General features: G+C 46.4%; 2 protein-coding genes and 1 long non-coding RNA gene across 4 annotated transcripts in view; 2 read left to right on the top strand and 1 right to left on the bottom strand.

Annotated features, from left to right (window-relative positions):
- On the bottom strand, nucleotides 465–12,948 carry UPRT (uracil phosphoribosyltransferase homolog). Its single transcript, XM_021405798.1, has 7 exons — nucleotides 12,624–12,948; nucleotides 10,441–10,483; nucleotides 5,184–5,253; nucleotides 3,111–3,173; nucleotides 2,230–2,391; nucleotides 1,415–1,513; nucleotides 465–912 (listed from the first exon to the last, which is right to left on the bottom strand). Exons 1-7 carry the CDS (start codon nucleotides 12,905–12,907, stop codon nucleotides 806–808), a joined length of 828 nt encoding a protein of 275 aa, XP_021261473.1. The 5' UTR covers nucleotides 12,908–12,948; the 3' UTR covers nucleotides 465–805.
- On the top strand, nucleotides 4,983–9,960 carry LOC110403042. Its single transcript, XR_002441463.1, has 2 exons — nucleotides 4,983–5,304; nucleotides 9,257–9,960. It is a non-coding gene; the product is annotated as an uncharacterized LOC110403042 (long non-coding RNA).
- Nucleotides 13,078–20,242, top strand: part of ABCB7 (ATP binding cassette subfamily B member 7) — a 48,295-nt gene continuing 41,130 nt past the window's right edge. The window contains exons 1-3 of one of the 2 annotated variants that reach the window (XM_021405984.1): nucleotides 13,078–13,327; nucleotides 14,282–14,472; nucleotides 15,154–15,244. The gene's annotated coding sequence lies outside the window, so the exon portion shown is untranslated. Of the gene's footprint in view, nucleotides 14,473–15,153; nucleotides 15,245–20,242 lie in introns of both variants that reach the window. The other variant, XM_021405985.1, reaches the window with a different exon arrangement.

The raw sequence follows: 20,242 nt of genomic DNA, 5'->3' as shown, positions 1-20,242 counted from the left end.
GCCACATTTGTCTTTTGACCTTAATCCCTGCTGCTCAGTGAACCCAACCTTTTGCCAGTTTACATTTCTTTAGAAGGGTTAGTGAGGCAGACTGAACCACAGATGTTTTAAGAGGCAAAACTTAAGCACAGTGCAAGTAGAATTCCTGTAGATAGTGCTTCTCCCATTCTGTTCCCACCTCACTTGCAGGGAGGGCGCACACACAGCAACAGGAAGATTATTTTTTCAGTGCCGTTGATCGAGACAACTGCAGATGTTCTACTATTTGAAAGTAGTATACAGAGATCAAAATTCAGGTGTCTATCTTTTGGTTTTGGCCACCATCCAAAGACTGAAAACTGCCAGGAATGCAACGTGGCTGCTAACGATTACAGTCAGTTCCAAGTGCACCCATCGTTCTCGAGTAATTAGTAAGAGTGCCTGTACTGGCCAACCGGGAGCGACGGAAACAGCAGCACTAGAAATGAAGTGTACACCTTGATCACGTAGTTGTTTTATTTTGCTCCTGCAAGCAGCCACAAAACAGGCTATAGAAGAATAAATAAATTAAAGCAGAGAGTGCAGCAGTTTATACAAGTACAACGTGAAGATGCTTGACTTTGCCATGATTCGGTGTTTGTTACTGCACTTGGTTCAGTGCTGAAGCAGTAACCAACAAGAAGTAATCTAGGTCAAGTATTTCCCCCTTTGGCCAAAAAGATTTTTAAACGTGCCCCCAACCAACTCTGCTAGAAATAATAATAAAATGTAGAAAAAAAACCCTCATGTAATATCATACAGTCATTATCAGTTTGTTCCAAGTGTGTCAGTCCGTTCCAAAATACTTCTGTCCAAAGTGTGTTGGCGCAACAGGATGAACTTCTGTAGTTAAAATTGTGATCTCTGGGAATTCCTGGATAATGGATTTGGCACCTTTTGAGAGAGAGAAAGGTGATCATTAACGTGACACCACAGCTGTATTTCAGCCCCACCTGTTAAATCGTGATAAGCTGAATTCTGGAGGTGGCTCTGCCTCTGTTGTTCCATCTCATTTCTGGCTCAGCTGACTGCCTACAAGGAGAAACTTGCAAAATGCTGTGGATTGTTCTGGGTTTCCTTATTTGGATTTTATTTTTTTTTTTTTTACCATCCATGTAACTTCCAATCTAAACACCGCTGTGGCTACAGCACAGTTGATTTTTGATAGTGATTTCTGCCATGGCCAGTTTTTAAAAGAACCGTGTTCCTGCTTCACACAAGCAGCCAGACCAGTCCAGTGCCATCCATGGGCTCCTGTGCTTTAGAGCATCAGGAAGGTTTGCATTACTGGGCAGCAGTGCTGCAGTCTGTGCTTTTAGGAATGCACAGACCCTAGGAATCCCCGCTCAAACTGACCTGTTCTCCCTCTTCTGCCCCTCACAGCCCCTCAACTTACCGTGAGGCGTGGAGAATAGGCTTAGCAGGATAATGACACTTGGTTGTACGCCATGTTCTATAAGAACTTTTACAGCCTCAATTACAGTATTACCAGTACCTAAAAGAGGAAAAAGGAAGATTTTCTCCTGTTTGAAACGCTCACCCTAAGCCAGCCGAGGTTAGTTGTCTGCATTAGTACTGGTGTGTGCCGACTGGAGATACTGTCCTGTTCCGCTGGGCGACTATCACCTCGGCAAGCATTAATTATAGAAGACTTTGGTCTCCTGACAAAGGAACTTCATCTCTACATTAAAATAACTGACTCTGCCAGGTCTTAAATGCTGAAGTCAGTGGATTTTATTAGAGCCCTGAGGCAAGAACACTCATCTAAAATAGCAATTAAGAGCTCCATGTGCAGGAACAGAATTATATCTTGAACTGGAAAAGTTACTTCATCCTGACAATGTCCTGATATATTTTTAATTGCATTTAATTTTGAAATAATTTAGAACTGGGGTATTCATCAAAAACTCTTCTAATAGTGTAACAAAAATACTGTGAGAAATCTCTTCTCATATAAATTCAGTTTTTTAAATGTTGCCATCAGACCTTCATGCATCAGCCTTCCTCCTGTGCGGCCGTACCCAAATGATTTCTGCAGTCGTGTGAATGCGGGCTGACTTGTACAAATTGTGACAGCCTGATCAAGTCCCTGCTATGTCACCTAAATCAAGCCAAAATCTAATAAAAGCCCCCAAAATTCAGAAACTTTCCTTTAAATACAGAACAGTCACTGTTCAGGCAAGCCCAGCCATCAATAATACAGATACTTACTTAGTATTGGGTACATGAGAAGAACTTTTCTCCTGTAAATGTCTGGTGGAAACTTAGCATAGTACACTTTTGCTCTCTGCGTTTCCTCATCGCTCTGTATCAGGATCTTTCCTATGCGGATCGATCTACAGCAGTCCCGTAAACCTTGTTCCATTGCTTCGCCTCAGAACAGCAGGGAGAAAAACTGTTACATGCTAAGGAAGGGCACAGCTACCAGACGTTACAATTAAACAAGACAGTCCCAATACTCTATCAGTGAAGAGTTCTCAAAAGGAGTTTTCCTTGGTTCCAAGTTTTTAAGAGACCGTAAGCTATTTTATTTTCCTCTGTTTAGACAGAAAAAAACAAGTCTGTTCAGTGTTACTTAGCTCCCAGGTATTAGTGTTCTCATGTACTAGTGCTAAGCAGGTTTTCAAAGGAGCGAGGTGGAAACATCAAAACAAACTATGTCATAATTCGCATGTGGTCTGGAAAACATCTCTGAGCTTTGCCCAGAGACGCCGCGGTGCTGAAGAGCAGCACTGGAACCTGTGCAGCCACGGGATTCCCAATGTTTCGAGCAAAATAATGCTGCCCTTGCCACCACTGAGCACGACTCGTTTGGAGAGCTATCTCTGAGGAGGAAAAAGCTAGAAACAAACAAGGAAGGAGAGCTGCTAGAGAAGAGCTCAGATGAAACTGCTGCAGTTATTTGCTAGAACACCGAGGAAACATTTTACTTGACATTGTGTGATCAGGAATACCTAAGACAGAAAGGTAACCAGCAGGTTTAGCTAAAACTGTGCTGTAGAGAAGTGCTGTTGCGCTTTTTCAAAAAGGAGTTGGTTACAGGTTTTAAAGATGCACATTTGGTACTCATTCAACAACCAAAAACTGCCTACCACTTCTCATTATGCTGACTCCACAGTTTCCCTTTTCAAATTTCACTCCTTCATACTTGTATCCTAGGAGAGGAAAGAAACCAAATATCAGTGGCAATGATTGCTCCCTTCCGTCCCTTCCTGGTGCCCTGCCAGGGCACGCTATTGTAAGTGACCCCGGTGTGACTGGAAATGAGATGCCCCCAGATACCAAGGGCACAGCACTGCATCTCAACGAGTGGCATGAGCCAGCCTGTACACCATATCCTGCAGTCCTCAAGCAGTGGGAACAGGACCAAAACCATTAAAGAACTTGTGCTCTCTTTACTTGTAAATTGCTTCAGAAGCGGCACTGATGTGATCCTGTCGGTGTGTGTTTTATAACTCAACTATTTGGTGATTATTTTATATGAAGGATGCTACGATATGTGCCATAAGAAACCGCATAGAGGCACACCAGTGCTGCACAGGAAGGGACATAACCAAAATATGATGCTACAAAACCACAGCTGTGATCACAGAAGGACAGAAGTGGGCAGTGGCATGCACATCAAGTATCATCACCAGCACTAGGAGCTCATGTCTCTTGTTGATTCACAGACAGCAAAGCAAGACAGCCCTGCTCATAGTTCTTTAAACCTAGCCCCGGAAGCTGGTAATAAACTTGCACTGCATCACTGCTGTGAAGAATGTGTAGCAATATTCTTTATGGACTTTGCATGTTCCACTGCCTGACTGAAAAGTCCAAAGGCTCCTTTAAAGGAGATGCAATAGGGTATTTTGTTAACGGCCTTGAGCCCGAAAGAACTGCCATGCTGATGGCATCTTACAAATGCCTGGAGGGAAAGACTTAAGTACAGTTAAGGAAGAATTCATACACAAGTGTCTGGATTTCTAAGGCACTGCTCCTCCTGGAGTTAGCACATCTGAGGCTGTTATGGCTTCCTCACCAGGTGCAGGTACTGAGCTACCACACTGACAGAGGAGAACTGATGCAGTGCCAGAGGGTAAGACTCGATGGTGTGGCCAGGAACAAGGGCAGAATACAACCTCTTCACCAGCGTGACTGGTGGCCGGACAGCAAGGTCCAGGACACCCGCTGCCCACAGCCAGGCAAGCAGCCCCTAAAGAACTGCTGAGCTTCAGAATGGTGTCACCTGCAGGGATCCTCCCAGTCAGCCTGTGTAATGCAGAGAAACTGAGGGGCACGGAACTACCTGCTGACCTGGGACAGATGAGAAGCCAATGCTCACTAAGTAGCTGCTGCCTTATTTTAAAATGAGCAAAGGTGAGTGACTGTGCCTTCAGTGCCTTCCTTAACTTTAGCTAGCTTCAAATGGAATGCTTTCAGCCCATCTTTTCTGTTACTAGAAGTAGGGTAAAGAACGCAAATGACTTGTTGTGAAAGTAGAGGGGAAGAGTGCACAAATGTACAGAGCTGCACTCAGCCTGAATCAATGCCAGTGAAATCCTTGAGGGGAGGAGGACTCACCTGGTGCAGCTCTTACAGCTGCAGCACAGGCTCATTGTGTGCACTGGAGTGCTTGATTTGTAGTAAGCAGCAGCTCTGCTACCTGAGTAACGCCTGCAACCTTGTGCGTCTTTACAGTTAATAGGAGCAAACCAAAAGTACTGCAGTGGGTTTCCTCTCATGTCAACACAGCCACTTTTTATTTCCTGCTTACCATCAATCCCCGCTGGCCTCCTGTTGCGACAGGGGCAGATTTAGGCTGGCAAGGTAAAACTGCTTGTGCAGATTACTTTTTCATGCAGTAGGCATGTGAAATGTCAGCAGTTTTAATTCAGTGTAACAATATGGGCAAGTAAAGCGTTAGTGCATATACAATGGGAAATGTTCATTACAATTTTGCAAGACCAATTTAATGCCTTAGTAAGATAATTATGTGACTGTGTGCTGTTCAGCTGTGTTGTTACACATTTTCTAGCTTTTTTTAATACCTTGAAAGGGCCTTAACTGTGTATTCTAACCTGAATGTTACATTGCTCCAGCCTTTTGTAATAGTTCCGTGCTTTGCTGTATTGATTAAGCTTCCACTTCCAGTCCTTCCTGGGGAGGAGTAATTTCCCACCTACCTGTCGGAGTGGTCACTGTGCATTCTGTGTATGGCAATTGATTCAGTCCCTCTTCAACCACGAGTCTGATCTGTGGAACCAGAAAAAAAACCCAGCTTGAAGGGATTTGCTACCTATGGAGGTAAGAAACGCTAGCTGTTTTTGCAAGAACTAGGTGAACACCTCACAGCCAAAAGGATCCTCTTTTACTAATAGTTAAGGACTGACTTTAAAGGTCTTTTTTGGAGCAATGTGTACGTATTGTACACAAATCAAATGAAGGCAATGAAAAACAAAATTGATGGGGAGCATTCATCAGTAATGACTTGATAAAACTGACCTATTTTCTACCTGGCAGATAAAGGCATCAGAGACAAATCTTCCACCAGCGCTGGTGAACCACCACCGTTAACTTCATTTTGCTGACAGAAAGTACTACTGAGAAAAAAAAGGAAAATTCCCCCTTCACTTCCCCCATCAGCTAGGCCCCAAGCTACATCCACAGCTCTGCGCAGACACTGCAGCGGGGCTGCCCAGAACAGCCACGGGAGCTGCTGCAGTGTAAATACACCACCAGGTGCCCGAAGACGAGTCCCTTTATCACCCTTTCCTTCTGGCACCTGTGGTTACGAGGAGCCCGCTGCCTGGCTGTAAGTCACACGTCCCCCCAGAGGCCAGACAACCTGCAGCTGTACTCCAGGCAGAGGCACTGAAACATTCATCCGGGCTTGGAATGACTGCCCATGAAAGATGCTCTGGGTATTACAGATGTAGAAAATTCTTTCTGCTGGTGAGCCAAAGATCTCTAGGCCAGAACTGCTCAAAGAGAGCTGCTGCCATGCCAAGGAAACCTATTAAAGCAAAAGTCACTGTGTAATGGCAGAAATGAGGTGACTGCTCCAGGGACTGAGCAAGTACACTGCTCGCTTCAGACAGTGCTCCTCAAACAGCGCAGACCAGAAGGATTCCTCTGTTCTTCCATCCCCATGCTGGCTTCCAGCACGCACACGGGCTCCATGAGGGATTAGAAAAGGTCCCTTAAACTGAAATCTGTCTCTGAAGATGTTTTTAGCAATTTTAGGATGGCAGCATTCTTTTTTCAGAGGCGAGTTTGTGGAAGCCGCGTTCAGAGCTGGTAGTTAGGCTGGATGAACAAAAGGGTTCGGCTGGAGGATGCAATTCCCATACACAAGGAGCAGAAGAGAGTCCACAGGGTAAACCAGCTAACTGAGCCACTGCTTTCACTGATGCAAACTGCACATAGGAAAAGGCCCTTCTGCAGCGTCAGTCTGCTTTGTGCCTGACTCTGCACATGTAGGGAAGGCAGCTTCCCACCCTACTCCTGTCTGGAAGCAGACTTGTTCCTTCAGTCTTTTCTGGACACTGTGATTCAGAAATGGAAGGCACCAGTGTTCTACTACTGACAGACATCTTGCATAAGCCAAGACATCCCTGATTTAATTTTAGGTTTCCAGTACATTTCCTGAGCCAGGTTTGGAAGAAACCTTTTTTTTTTTCCCCATCCTGCTTTCTTGTTGACAGGGTTGGCATCAGTCTGCATTATTGCGAACTTTTGGCTGATGAACTAGGGAAGGTCTATAGTCAGATTACAAATCTCCTTGTTTTTACTGCACATATCAATGTTTTATGAAGAGGTTGGGAAGGACTCTTTTGTTAACTTGTTGGTGTTGATGAAACATTTATGTTTGTGCTACACTTTCTGCTGCCTTCACATTGAGCTATGATAATTTCCACCTCTTCTCCCTGTGATGCCCAGGAGCTCTGCTCCCCCCCCCGTGACTGCCACTGCTTAGAAGCTGAAGCTGAGCAAGTATTGCTATGGCCCCACAAGAGCAGGGAGAAGTGGAGCTTTGGTCCTAATGTAGAAGAGTTTGACTAGAAATTAAAGCCATGAGTAGAAATTAGCAATAACGAAGGAAAAAAAGTCTGTTTTGGAGGGAGTGGGGGAACTAAAACAAGTGTTATATTCTAGTTAGCGTTGAGGCTTGCAAAATTTAGTTTATGTATTTAATGCTGATACGCTAAACTACACAGTGTGCTCATTTACTGCAGTTACACCTTTAAGATTGCCTCTGCAGTAAGCAAGGAAAATACTGTTTGCTTTCAGTCTTCATTAGCAGATCTGTTAAAACTGCTAGCAAAACCACAGCTGACAGCAGACAGAGGAGTTTCAGCTAACTACCACATAACCACCTTGAGGATGTTCAAATGTTAGTGAACCTGCCCTTTCTTGGCCAATTAAGCACATGAATAAAGTCTCCTTACCATACTCAAATACCACTGAAGAAATCAGGTTTGACCAGTCCTTCAGGGTCCAGGAGCAGAGGAATTTGGATTTAGGGAACCAGAGAGAGCAGGTTGACCATACTGTCATTTAGAAGGGGTGTAATTGCTAAATAAGGCAGCCAGCCCCAGTGCAGGTAGGGATGGCGTGGCTCTGACGAACCTTGGAAGAGGCACCCCAAAAGACATCTGTAATCTGGAGCAGTTACGCCTTTCAGGTCTTATGCCTGCCTGCAGTTTTGAGAAAGCAGTGACATTCCAATAAATTAGAATTTAAATCAGTTAAAAAATAATAAATTCATTTTTAATAATTCACTATAATAATTCCAATTTTAATAATTGGACTGGGTGACCTTTGAAAGCCCCTTCCAACTGAACTAAATTCTGGAGTAAGCAATATAATCTTCTCCTGACTGGAGGGAAGACAGTAGTCTAACTGCATTGCAGGTGATAACTACACTAATTTCCTAGATGACAGTAATTCCTAAGTGGATCCTCTACCCCTCGCGCTGTAGTTTTTCTCAGAAGCTGAAGGGATGGCAGAATAGCGGGGCTGTCAGCTCTATTTCATGTTTATACAGCTCTTCTCACCTCAGGATTTCAAACCACTTTCAAAGCGTGCATCACCACCCTTGTTACAGGGAGGGAGGTGGGCAGGAAGGTGGTGACCCATTCAGCACCACACAGAGCTGCTGGAAGGAACCAGCTCCTCTCTCAGACCTCAGAACTGCATGATCTGCATTCTGCTCTCTGCAGAAAAGCACTGCTGTGCAGCCAACTGGGGGCTGCAGGGCAGTGCAGGTGATGCACAGCTCCCTGAATCCAGGCCACAGGTCAGCTTTGCTTGGTCCTTGCCAATACCTGGACACAGGACATCTTCTGTCTCCCAGGTAGATGCCTCCTCATCCTGTTACTGGCTCTTTCAGCCCACCACATGCTGCTGTAGTGCCCGCTCAGCTGTACGCAGCACCCACTTGTCTGACCGGACCCAGTTTATTGGGCACCTCCTACCAAGACTCTGTAAAAAAAATCTTACGTGTCTCAGTAAAAATGCTCTGGGCCTTGTGAGCATCTCACTAGTTCTACAGAAATCCTGCATCGGTGCCATCACCAAAACACTTGTACAGTGTGTGGCTGCAGGGCAGCACAGGTCTGAAGGCTCAGCACAATCCTGTAGCACCTGCAGGGCGCTCTACTCGGCTGTCCCCCACCCCAGGTCGCAATGACTGATGGTTTCCCGTGCTAGAGGCTTCCTTCCCACACCTGCCTCCCCTCACAGACACAAGATGGGTTGTCTTCCTCGTGATTTTAACCTCACTTTTGCAGCTGCAGGGCCTCAACACTGGCAGTCACTTTCAGAAGCCTTCTGCTAACCTTTGCCCCAAGTACCTTGGAATGCTTCAAGGTACTTGCTTTTTTCAAAAGAAAAAATGCTTTTTTCAAAAGAAAAAATTCTACCACTATCAACTCATCAGCTTTAAAATCCCTCCTTAAGCCCTCTTCCTAATGTCACCTTACAAAATACTTCCCACTAGCAACTGCCACCTAGTAGCAAGCTTAACTTCATTCTCATTTTCCTTCTGCACCAAGATTAAAGCTGACAGGAAGGACTGTTCGTAAGTGGGGGGAACCCAGCGCGAGGTAAAATGAGAACGTTAACCAGAAACCCTTACTGTGACAGGAGTACTGATGGGAAGGGGCCTGGCACCTGGGCTGGAGATCTGTACCCTTTAGATGTGTGGCACTGCTGATGTTGGCCTTTGCTGGCTTTCTAAATCTCATTCACACAGCTAAGCAAATGAAGAAGTCAAAGCCACAAAACAAAACAAAAAAACAGGAAGAATGGCCCACACTTGAGCTCAGACTTTCACAAGCTGTGGATGTTTCCTCTGCTGCTCCAACTTGTTCAACAGCACGAAGGACATTATGTCTATTTAAACAGTGTCTGCTGAGAACTGCTGGCACAGAACGAAGCTGGGACTGGGACTTTCCGCCTGTTCCTTATGAAGAACTATTGGCAAAGAAGGACGCTGCCGTCGGTGACTTGATGCAGCAGTTATGTGGATGAGTTTTGTTGGCTTGGGCCTCTACTGTTCCTGGAGAATGGGAACGGCAGAAACATCCTCAAGAAGGGAAAAGCAGAGGGGAAAGTGGGAAAAGCTGCAGGGATAAAATGCACCGCAGTCACAGCCTTCAGCTGTGGCCCTAGGTAAGCCCTGAGCAAGCTGAGATCAGGCGTGGATTAAGATTGGGTTAAACCTGTCTGGTTTAGCAAATAGTGCTGGTAACTGAACGCTCCCTGAACTGATCTTTGTTAGAGGGGGAAAGAAAGGCTTTTCTCATTAATGAGTGTGCCTCTGCAAACAGGAAACACCCTCATGAACACCGGTATAGGTGTGGGAGTGGGTGCTGTAAGCACGTAATTTAAATGTGATAAATGGTGCATTCCCAACAGTCTTTGTTCCAACTTATTAAAATACGTGAAAACTTCAAATTGCTTTGTCTCTGCCAGTAACTAAGCCATGGTTAAAGGCAAATCCCCAGTGTGGGTGCACACAGAGCTGCTCATCTCGTACACAGGTGCCAGGAGGCACTTCTGCATGCAGTCAGCTGTTAATATCTAGACTGCAAGAAACGGCACGCATCTGTTCACAAGATCAGAAAAACTTTTCCACACTAACACGGAGTTATCTCTAGCCTCTGTGCATCTGTTTTTAAACAGCCTTCTCTCGTTGCCCATTCTTGCTATCCTAAAGCAGTTGTATTTGGTATTTGTTAACACCATGGTTTCTGGAACCCTCTGAGATGAGAGCAGTCTGCAACGAGGAACAGAAGTCGCTATATAGAAAGTTGCAGCCAAATAGCAATTTTCTGCTTGGAGAAGTTCCTCTCACACCATTATTGTAGCCTGAAAGATCCACTTCATGAAAGAGTTACAAAGCACAACACCAAGAAGAAGAAACGCTTCACCTACCAGACGATCAGCAGAAAACACGAAGTCTCCTCTACTGGCTGTCCTGAAAAAGGGAACAATTTCTCTTTTAAGCTGGGGAATAATTTTAAGGACATTGCTTAAATACGGCATTACTTCAAGGACAATATGTTCCAGAGACAGTTTGTAAGAAAAGTTTCCTGCTGAACCCCAACTTTATCCCGCAGAGATCCTACTTCATGGGTTTTGTGGTGGGTGGAGGAGTCTGAGGAGCTGAAAGCTAACGAGGGCTTTGCCTCTTATTGCTGGCAATGCTGCCGAACTGTGTGAGCAGCAATTAAAGCATGGAAGAGTAAGGTTGACATTCTGCAGGTGTTCTGCTGCACCTCCATTCCAGCTCAGCTCCAGCGCCTCAGGAGCTCACATCTCAGCAGCCTGATAGATGCTGCACATCTGTAAGCACGAGAGCTTTGCTTTGCTCAAACCACTGCACTCAAACCACAGGACAATAATGCAGATTAGACTAGTGAGCTTGAGACTAAATGAGCAGGGATGCACAAGTACCACTGTGACAACACCTCTGTGCTGGCCTACAGCTTGGGTGGAACTTCTTGCCAACGTGCCTGCTTGGCTTCTGGCCCATTCAGAAGACAGGAAGAATAGGCTCGCCTCTTCCTGCCGCACGCTGTGCAAACATGCCACGTTGAAAGCTCGAGAGAAGTAAGACCAGGTTTTAACACCTCACTTCCCACGTCAAGATGCCGTGGTGAAGGAGCTGACATTTACAGTGCACCTACAAAAATCCTCTGGCAAAGAATTAACATCCTATGCACAGCAGTTATACCCCTCTCTCATTGTCAAACTGATTCTCTGATGCACCGTGAAGGGAGCTGTGCACTTACACCCCACGGTTCTGCAACATCTTAGGTTCACATGCGTGGAAGTCAAGACATCCGCCTGCCCAGCCCTGCGCAGCCAGCAATCCCCAGCCACGCTGAAAGACAGTTGGAGACTGACTGGCAGCCTCATCTTTTTTCCTTGTGCGTAACACATAATTCGTTATGTCAAATGCTGTTTGATTTTATGTTTTTCACTCTTTCCAGAAATGACAGGCTCTTCCTAATTTTCTGCTACTTTGACTTAATCTGAACCCATACTCAAAAAAGGCCCACCAAGAAGAGCCTTGCCATCACACACACTGCTTCTGCTAGGATTACCAGCTGTGCCTGGCTTTGGGGGGGGTGGAAGACAACAGAGAACAGCGGTGGCACGCATAAAAATTAGCGCCAAATAACAATGAAGATGACAGAGCTCGTGCGCACCTGCAGCTGGAAAGCTGCGACCAGGCCTCAAGCCCCACGTCATCAGAGTGCTAATTTCTAGCGGCCAGGAAAGACGAGGGGCAGCAGCAGGGCTGTGCGGGGTCAGCGATCGCTGCCGTCAGCATGCAGTGCCACGCAGGGCGAGAAGGGCTCGTTCCGAGCTGAGCACGACCAGCCCACGCTGCTCACCTCTGGATCTGCTGGCGGTGCTCGCATCGCAGCAAATTGTGCTTTTAATAGATGCCCGCTACGTATGTTTGTCTTACGTTGCACGCTAAATTTAATACGCTGTAGTATCACCTTCCATGCGCCGAGCAGACACAGCCGTGGCCGGGGGGAGGAACGCACCCAGCGCCCGGGCAGCTGTGCGCAGCGCACGGAATCGTCTCGTCCTAAGCACCTCACCTTGCACGCTCGGCAGCGGGGCACCGCTGGGCGCTCATTTTTGCACCTGAGCTTTGTAACATCGGGCCGGGGGCGGAGCGGGGCGGCCGTCAGCTAACGGCGGCGATCCCGGAGCCTCGCGCATCCCGCGGGAGCGCACGGCTGCCAACAGAAGGATGGGAGAGCGCCGGGTACGCGCCAGCAGCCTCCGTTCTCAGCGCGAGGATGCGGAGCGGGGCACGCGGGCGGCCACCCCGGCTGACGGCCCCGCCCGGAGCTGCCGGGAGCGCGGCGGCGCCGCACGGCGGTGGGGAACGGCCGCCCCCGCCCACGGCGCGGCACGGCGCGGCACGTCACCGCTATGGCCGCGCGGGAGGCGCTGCGCAGCGCAGCGGGAGCCCCGCCGGGAGCACGCGGCTCTCGGAGCGGCTCTGCGGCACGGGGCCGCCCGGGGGGAAAGCGCGGATCTACCCCCGCCCCCGCCCGCCGCCCCAGGCCGCGCCGCCCGGCCCCGCTCACTTGTCCCTGATGATGGTCTGCAGCTCCCGGATCTGATCGTTCATGGGCAGCAGCTTCAGCTGCGCTCCCAGCGGCGACGCGCACTCCTCCGCCGCGGGGCTGGGGGCCGCCACGCCGTTGCTGCCGCTGCTGCTGTCCGGGCTGGGGCTGCCGCTGCTGCCCTCGGAGGGCTCGGCGAAGCGGATCAGCCGGGAGCAGCCGCCCGCGGGCGCCGTCTGCTCGTCCTGGGGCCGCGGGCCGCCGGCCGCGCCGAGCCGCTGGTTGTGGCACGGCATCGCCTCCATGCGCCGAGGCCCCCTCCCCCGCGCCGACCGCGGCCGCCACGCGCCGCGCCGCGCCGGCCCCGCTGCGCCGCCGCCGAGGGGCGGGGACGGGGGAACGGCCCGCCCACGGCCTCCTCCCATTGGCTCCCGCCGCCGTCGCTCAGGGTGGCGCGGGGGCGCTGCCGGGCCGCCGGTGCCGCGCGAGGCCGCGGTGCTGGGCGCGGGCGGTGAGGGGCCGCGTGGGCTGCGGTGCCTGGGGAACGTTTCACAGCGCGGGAACGAGCTGCTCGCTGCTTCTGTGCGAGTGCGCTCGTGCAAGCGCTTGTTCCGCCTCCGCTGCTCCGTGTGCTCGCGCGGGTCTTGCTCTGCTCTCAGTACGGAGCGCTGATCGCGTTGTCTATGTCCCGCGCTTCCTGTGTCCCTTTGTCAGGAACCTTTTGGGTAAGCAGGAGAGCTGTGAGAAATTCTGAGCTAAGCCGGTGCAGAAATCGCTGTTTTCATGAGTCCGTATATACGCAGCCAGCCTGGGCTCAGCGGCCCTTCGTAGCGGGGGATGGGTGTGCTCACGTCCCACACGCAAAGTTTCAGCCGCACAGTGCATTGTGAGCGGCAGGGCCCTGACACACAGCTCCCGCTGGACACGAAGCCTTTGTTTCCGCAGCAATTAAGGGATGTATATCGGTAATTTTGTAGGCAGACGTGTGTTAGGAGAAGGGGATTGAAAAAAAACAAATGGAAGCCTTGGCACATCTTAATTAACTTGCCAGTCTGTCGAGCGGGGAACCAAACCTGCAGGGAGCACAGAGTTAACGCAGCACCTCGCAAGAACTTACTGCGGGGCTGCGGCGCGGGGAGCAGAAGACAAAACTGTGAGAAGGTGGAAGGACTGCAACAGCCTGCAAAGCCACCTCGTGTGTGTTTGCGTTTGCTTAGAGTACCTATAGATATGTTGGTGTGAGTACTGGCTAAGGTTGGTAGGAAAATGGAACTTAAATTACAGACTAAACTTTCAGTGGTAGAGATTGGAGAATTAGTCTCTGTTCAGTTCACTCACAACAGACTGTGGGACGCTGACATTTGTTGAAGGTGAGCAGCGCCTGGAGAGCAAAAGGACTGAAAGACAGCCTGGGTGCTGGGCAGCTGGAGCCTGCAGCAGGAATGGGTTGCTGCAGCCTGGGAGATGAAGAGAGATGATTAAGGAAGAGTGAACACGCAACACTGGATTTCTACTGAATGCAAATGACCAGTTGTTAGATTTATGGGAACCATTTTCTTTTTTCTTTACCCCAGTGTGAGACTTCAGAAATAATTCATCCTCTTTTGTCATTTGAGATATATATATGTGTGTGTGTGGGGGGGGGGGGAATTCATGTAACTTTTAATTCTGTTTTACAGGAGAAAAGGAGGGAAGAATGTATCTGTGTACAGCAGCTACCAGCAGCAGCTGTTTGAGAGGCAAAGCCAAAAAAAAGGGCAATATTTCCTGTGCTCTGACTGCATTTACCATCAGGCTGAGATAACTTGCTGCCAAAGTCTCAAGTAGCACACCACCTAGCCTTGCAAATCACAAAGGCCCCAGACTAAAGGTAAGCCTGAGTAAGAAGCATTTTGAAATATGCTTGGGGGTTATTTTTAACCATTTAATGCTTTATTACTTAACTAAATAGTATCTCTTTTGGGAAACTGCAAACTATGAAGTAGACAAGTCATGGAATGTGGATACAGGTAAAAGCTGCTTGGGAGGATGGGACGCTGGTCTGAAAACATGGGCACCCTAACTGCCAAGTCTCTGACGCCAACACAGGTGTCTAACAGAGTGCTGAACTCATTTGAGTGCCATGAAACTCAGTGGGACGCAGGTTCTGCCTAGGTGTCACATCATTGCATCGTGGCATCTTCCAGCAGATGTGTGCTAACTAAATTTCTAACCCGTAGACATTAGTCCTTTTCACTGTGCCTGTTTTATCTCTAAATTGATAGAATAAACTTGTTAAGACAGAACCTAAAGGTAGTTTATTATTTGGAGTTTCATCTTTGAGTGGGAGGGACCTTGAGTTGCTACCACAATGCAAGTGAACTACAACACCTGTAATAATTAAAGACCAGTTGCATTTTCACTGAGTTCAGCGAGGTTTGTTACTGACATCAACAAGTCAGTCACATAAGGGATGAGATACACGAGGGAGTTCATGTGTAAGGCTTTTCCTTCAAGCAAGTGCTCTCAGCATTGATTTTGATGCTTGTCCTTTTGATGCTGCCTCTTCTAGGCCAGAATCTCATGTGCCTGCACGCTGCCATCTGAGAAAGCATCTTCTAAGATCCCGCTGCTGCGCCAGCCCTGCCTGATGGAGTTCAGAGGTAAGACAGGGGGCTGCTTGGATAGAGAGGTACGATGAAGGGTCAGGCCATGTGTTAATAGAAGTCAGAGATTATTTAATTGGAAGCCTAACTTAATCAGCACACGTGTCTAGATGCTGAAATAGAAACGAGCTCTACCCATATTCCAGGGATTGTGCACCAGACATAGAACTATTTATAAAAGGACTGTTTTATGGGATTAGTAAGTTGATATATCAAATTCTGTCATCTTGACATTCATACAGTCAGGTCAGGTTTGGTGTTTTTTTCTTTGACTTTAGGTTAGTTAACTGTCAGGACTCAAATTTCAAACACATGTAAATTGTGCGGTATCCTAGTTACTGTTCTCTGAGTGCTTATTTTTAACCAGGCACCAAAACTTCTAAAATTCAAGCTGTTAGTTAGGTGACACTGCATGGCCAGTAATTAATGTCAGTGTATCAGACTTTCACTGTCTGCTTCGTATTTAAAGTTAACACTTCTAGCCCCCCGAGGACAAGAAAATATGAAATGCAAGGGAAGAAAGGTACCACAGAGATTTAGGCTGTTAAGAAGACAAGTTCATTTATGCTGTAGGCAAAAGCAATGCTTCTAAACATTTTCTCCAGTATTGCCCTCAGTGTCTGAAAGTCATTTCTTAGTACAGAAGGACAAAGTGCACAGTGTAGTCTGAATGTACATACTTTCTTCTTGGTGATTGTTATACACAGGGAGTATACTTCTGGCATTTCTGTCTTGAGTTTGTGATCCATTTAATGGCAACTGGTTTGTGTGTAACCGCATGAAGCTGGTGTCAAAGTGATAGGAAAGGAATTGAGGGGGTGGCATGAAATAAAGAGTAATAAAAGCATTTTATATCCATCTTTACCAAGATTCAGAGAGGAAATAGCGCTTTTTTTTTTTAAGAAATCACAAACTGTATGCAGGTAACAGCACTGCACAACTAATTAAGTTAATCCCTTCTTCTGCTCACTACACAAATGTGATCCTGTTGCAGTGTTTTACAGACTCAGTATCTCCAGGTGTTAAGATTTCATTAATTCACTCTAGAGCTTAACCATTCTTACTGTAATTTCACCCCCCCCAACATCTTGTTGGAATTTCTCTTGTTATAACTTGCAGTTGCTGCCTCTTGTCCTTTCGCAGTGTACCTGCAGGAGGAATCTGGCACCGTTTTCTTTTCTATAGGTGTGTTTAAGGTAATTGAAGACAGCAATTGCATAATCCCTCAACCTTTCCTTCCCCAGGCTCAGACAAGCCCCGTTCTCACCTCCGAGGCCATGCATGACATAAGCTTAACTGATCTATGTCAAATCTGCAGACATTCCCACTACAACTTTGTGTAAGGAACTTGCAGATAGTGTTTCCTTGAACCATGCATGAGGAACCATTCAGTTGCCCCCAGGTGGTCTGTGGTTGCAGGAAACATGTTACCATATCCCTCATGGTACTGGGTAGCAGTTCTGTGAGGGGAGGGTTACCCTCTGTGAGTTAGGTCTGATTTTATTCCAAATACACCAAGAGTTAACATCTTTTGAAACTATTAGGTATGTATAAGAGGAAGTAAACCACCAGCATTTGTAATTAGTTATTTCGAATGCCAGTCGGTCCCAGTGGAAGCTCCTGAGAGGCAGTTCTTACCAGCGTGTCAACTGGATGCCTGTTCTCTGAAATGCTGGAATTCCCCGAGGCCTTTGCCAAACATTCCCTTACGACCTGGAAAGTCCCAAACATGGGACGCGCTGGGGTGAGACCTTGGTGCCCCTGCTCCTTCTTGGAAGCTGCAAGGATTGGAGCATCCTAGTACTCATCAGACCGGCGCTGCTGGCTAAATGCATGAATTAATTCTCTCCTCGATCTTTATTAGCAGCTTTCATACAGCATTCCATAGACTCCACAGCCCTATTAAATTCCCTGTGACAATTACAAGAATTTGCCTTCTGGAAAGACTAATTCATGCAAGAGCTTTAATGAGTGTTTTTCCCCCTCCCTGTAGATCTGTGCTTAAAAATCCTCTCTCATGCTGATACAAAAACACAGTTGCAGATTATATCTTTAAAGATACAGTTATGCTAGCGTGCGTCACAGGACTGAGTCTCTTATCAAGCTGGTAATGAATTCACTGTTTGCTGTTAAATGAATGCTCTGATTATTTTTCAATGCGTTGCATTACATACATTTGCAATTCCATTCTTAGTGAGGCTCTGTTGGAAAATGTGCTGATATGAAAAAAATTATTTTCATGTTCTGCTGTCATTTAGGAGTAAATGGAGTGTTATCTTCCATTTTTTGTATAACACTGTAGACTAGCCATCTGCTCTAGTCACTGCTTTCATTACTAACGGGAGAATTTATTTTTAGGTTCATATAGTGTGTAATGCTCGTATATTGATGCTGATCCTCAGTGTGTGCTTAAAAAATTAGCTGTTCTTTATTATTTACGAAAAAAAAACCCTATTCAAGAACAACAGGAGGAAAGCATAAACAAACTATCCTTATTTGAGGAAAATTCGTGGTATTACTTTGTAAGCTCCTTCACTAACAGCCCAGTGAAGCTGTTCTTGCTTGAGGCATTTACAGCTCAAGGAATCCTCAGGAACATGAGTGAGTCATCAAATTATTCCTCGTTGCTTCTTAGCGAGCTGAAACAATGATCAACCACCTAATAATGAAGTAACACCACGCTGCTGATTATAGGTTATTGTACGAGTTATCAGTGTGACCTCAATATTTCACTGAGATGCAAATTTTTAATTACTAATCTTGATTAGGTCTTTTTTTTTTTTCCTTGCTGGTCTTGAGACATTGTAATGGGGTGTAATTTTTCAAAAGATGTGTTCGTAGCCTAGTGTTAGTGCTATCCTGCTCTGTTCAAGTGTTGCAAGCAACAAAAATGGAAATGCTTCAACCCATTAGTCACCGGTAATGAGGGTGCTTGTGGCTCTAATGTGCGAGGTTAAACAGCGCTGTTCCGTGGTTGGCATCCTGGTTAGGATATTAGGCAGTTCTGGAGCACTGTGATATTTGTGGTGTAGATGGTATGATGTGTTTTAAATAATTTGTAGGCCAGCTAACAGTATGTTCATATAACACTGAAGTTGTCCTAGTGGTAAATCTGTTTTTGTACCTGTCTCTTGCTTAGGGTTAAGATTAGCCAAGACAACTTTTTTTAAGAAGGAAGCTCAAAAGACGTTTGTGTGATGCAAGCATGCTTCTCAAAACACAGTGCATTTATGCTAGTCAATTAAATGACTGCAAAGCATAATTAAACTGCACCTCAAGTGTATGTGGAGCTGGTCTGTTCTTAAAGGTAAGGTCTTAGGAACAGTAGGTAATATTTTTTGAAGAAATAAGTCTGAGTCACTGTCTCAAAATCAGGACTGTGTCTTTCAGCACATATTCTACTTGTCAAAACTAATTTTATGTATCTCTGAGTGAAGAGTTCTCTTTTTTTCCCCTCACAACCTTGTCCTATTTTCCCATTTTTTATTTTTTCCTTTAATTTCTTCCCATTAATTTTCCCTCTTCATATGCTTCAGTGACAGATTCCCGTACTTGTGTTCATTACCTTCCAATATGGATGATTGAGTATCACCACTTTTCTAGCTCTTCTAGCCTGACTTCTGATTTCACTTTGATTGCCACAGCTGTGGGGGCTCTTTCATTTAGTCCGATGCATACCGTCACTGGAGTTGTCAATGTTACCATATAAAATATGGTGTCAGTCTCCCCTTGGCGTGCAGATTACTTAGCATTCAGTGCTGATTGTATGCATTTTAGGGGACCATTTAATAATTAGAAGAATCATGGAATCACTAAGGTGGAAGAAAACCCACTAAGATGATCAAGTCCAATTGTCATCCCATCACCACCACGCCTGCTGAACCACGTCCCCAAGTGCCACGTTCACCCCAATAAACAGGCTCCATGAAATTGTGCGCTGTTTTTTTTACAGCTAGAAGAAATAAGTTCTCGTCACTGTTAGTGAAGTTCATTTCGGTGTTACAATCATATTAAGTGCCTTTAAATAGAAAGAATTTAAAACCTTTAATCTGTGAATAATAAAACAAATTTCATATATTTTAACTGCTATGTGTTAACAGTTTCCTGTGCGTAACCAGCAGTGTGGCTGACTCCAGTGTCTGGATTTTAAGTCATCAGCTTTACCGCTGTGTTTGTGCATATTCACGATCTTGGTATTTTATATGTAAATCTGAGGATTTCACTACCATGCATATTCCACTGCAAGCACTTCTCCGCCATCGTGCAAATCTCCTGTGAGCATAGCCTTGATGAATTTTTACAGATAGTTTTATTCCACTCGCATGGCTAAGACATTTCGTGTATGTGTGCCAAGCTGTCAAAACTGCAAGGATCTAAATGAGGCCAAAGCTGCCACCCTTAGGAAACAGAGAACACAGAGATTTGAGGGCATAATGCTTGAGAGCTGTAATATCCTGCTGCAGTGTAGTTTAGGCTTCTTTTTACTGAAGGACTGGAATGCTTAAGGAACGAGCACTAGTCCAGCGCAACTGGATATTGTGAGGTTTATTTCTGTGAACAAAGAGCAAACCTGTGCCAGTTTGTCTAAGGCTGCAGATCTGGGAGAGTGTCAGGAGTACTGCTAAGGGTGCATCTTTTGTCTGAAAGAGTAAAATCTACGCATTACCAGTGCAATAATTCACTGTATGAAAGTGCTAGAACAGTCCAGTTGTAAATGAGTTACACCCTTCGTGGTTTTACTAATTCTCAGTCATTTCAAATTTGCTGTGATCCCTCAGTGTGCATGCACCATCTCAGTTGCCTCGCTGAATGCTAATGAGCTTCTCCTGAAAGTAATCACAGAAAGACATCTCTTCCACATCAACACCTATTACCAGCTCCAAAATTGGTTCGTTAAGCTTACTAGGGATATGCCCATAGTTCTGTAGCTGCCTGTAAAAATTGGAAGTCACAGCAGGCGCTGTGAAATGGAGCAGCAAGATGGACTAGAGGACT

This window comes from Numida meleagris, chromosome 8, assembly GCF_002078875.1.
Source record: "Numida meleagris isolate 19003 breed g44 Domestic line chromosome 8, NumMel1.0, whole genome shotgun sequence".
Lineage (NCBI taxonomy): Eukaryota > Metazoa > Chordata > Aves > Galliformes > Numididae > Numida > Numida meleagris.
This window is presented reverse-complemented; position numbering and strand designations above follow the sequence as displayed.

Excerpts from the sequence above, each read along its gene's own strand:
- UPRT (XM_021405798.1), bottom strand. The coding sequence starts at position 12,907 with ATGGAGGCGATGCCGTGCCACAACCAGCGGCTCGGCGCGGCCGGCGGC. Across the intron at positions 3,174-5,183 it reads CACAGTGACCACTCCGACAG|GATACAAGTATGAAGGAGTG; the intron begins GTAGGTGGGAAA and ends TTCCTCTCCTAG. Across the intron at positions 2,392-3,110 it reads AGTCAGCATAATGAGAAGTG|GCGAAGCAATGGAACAAGGT; the intron begins GTAGGCAGTTTT and ends TGCTGTTCTGAG.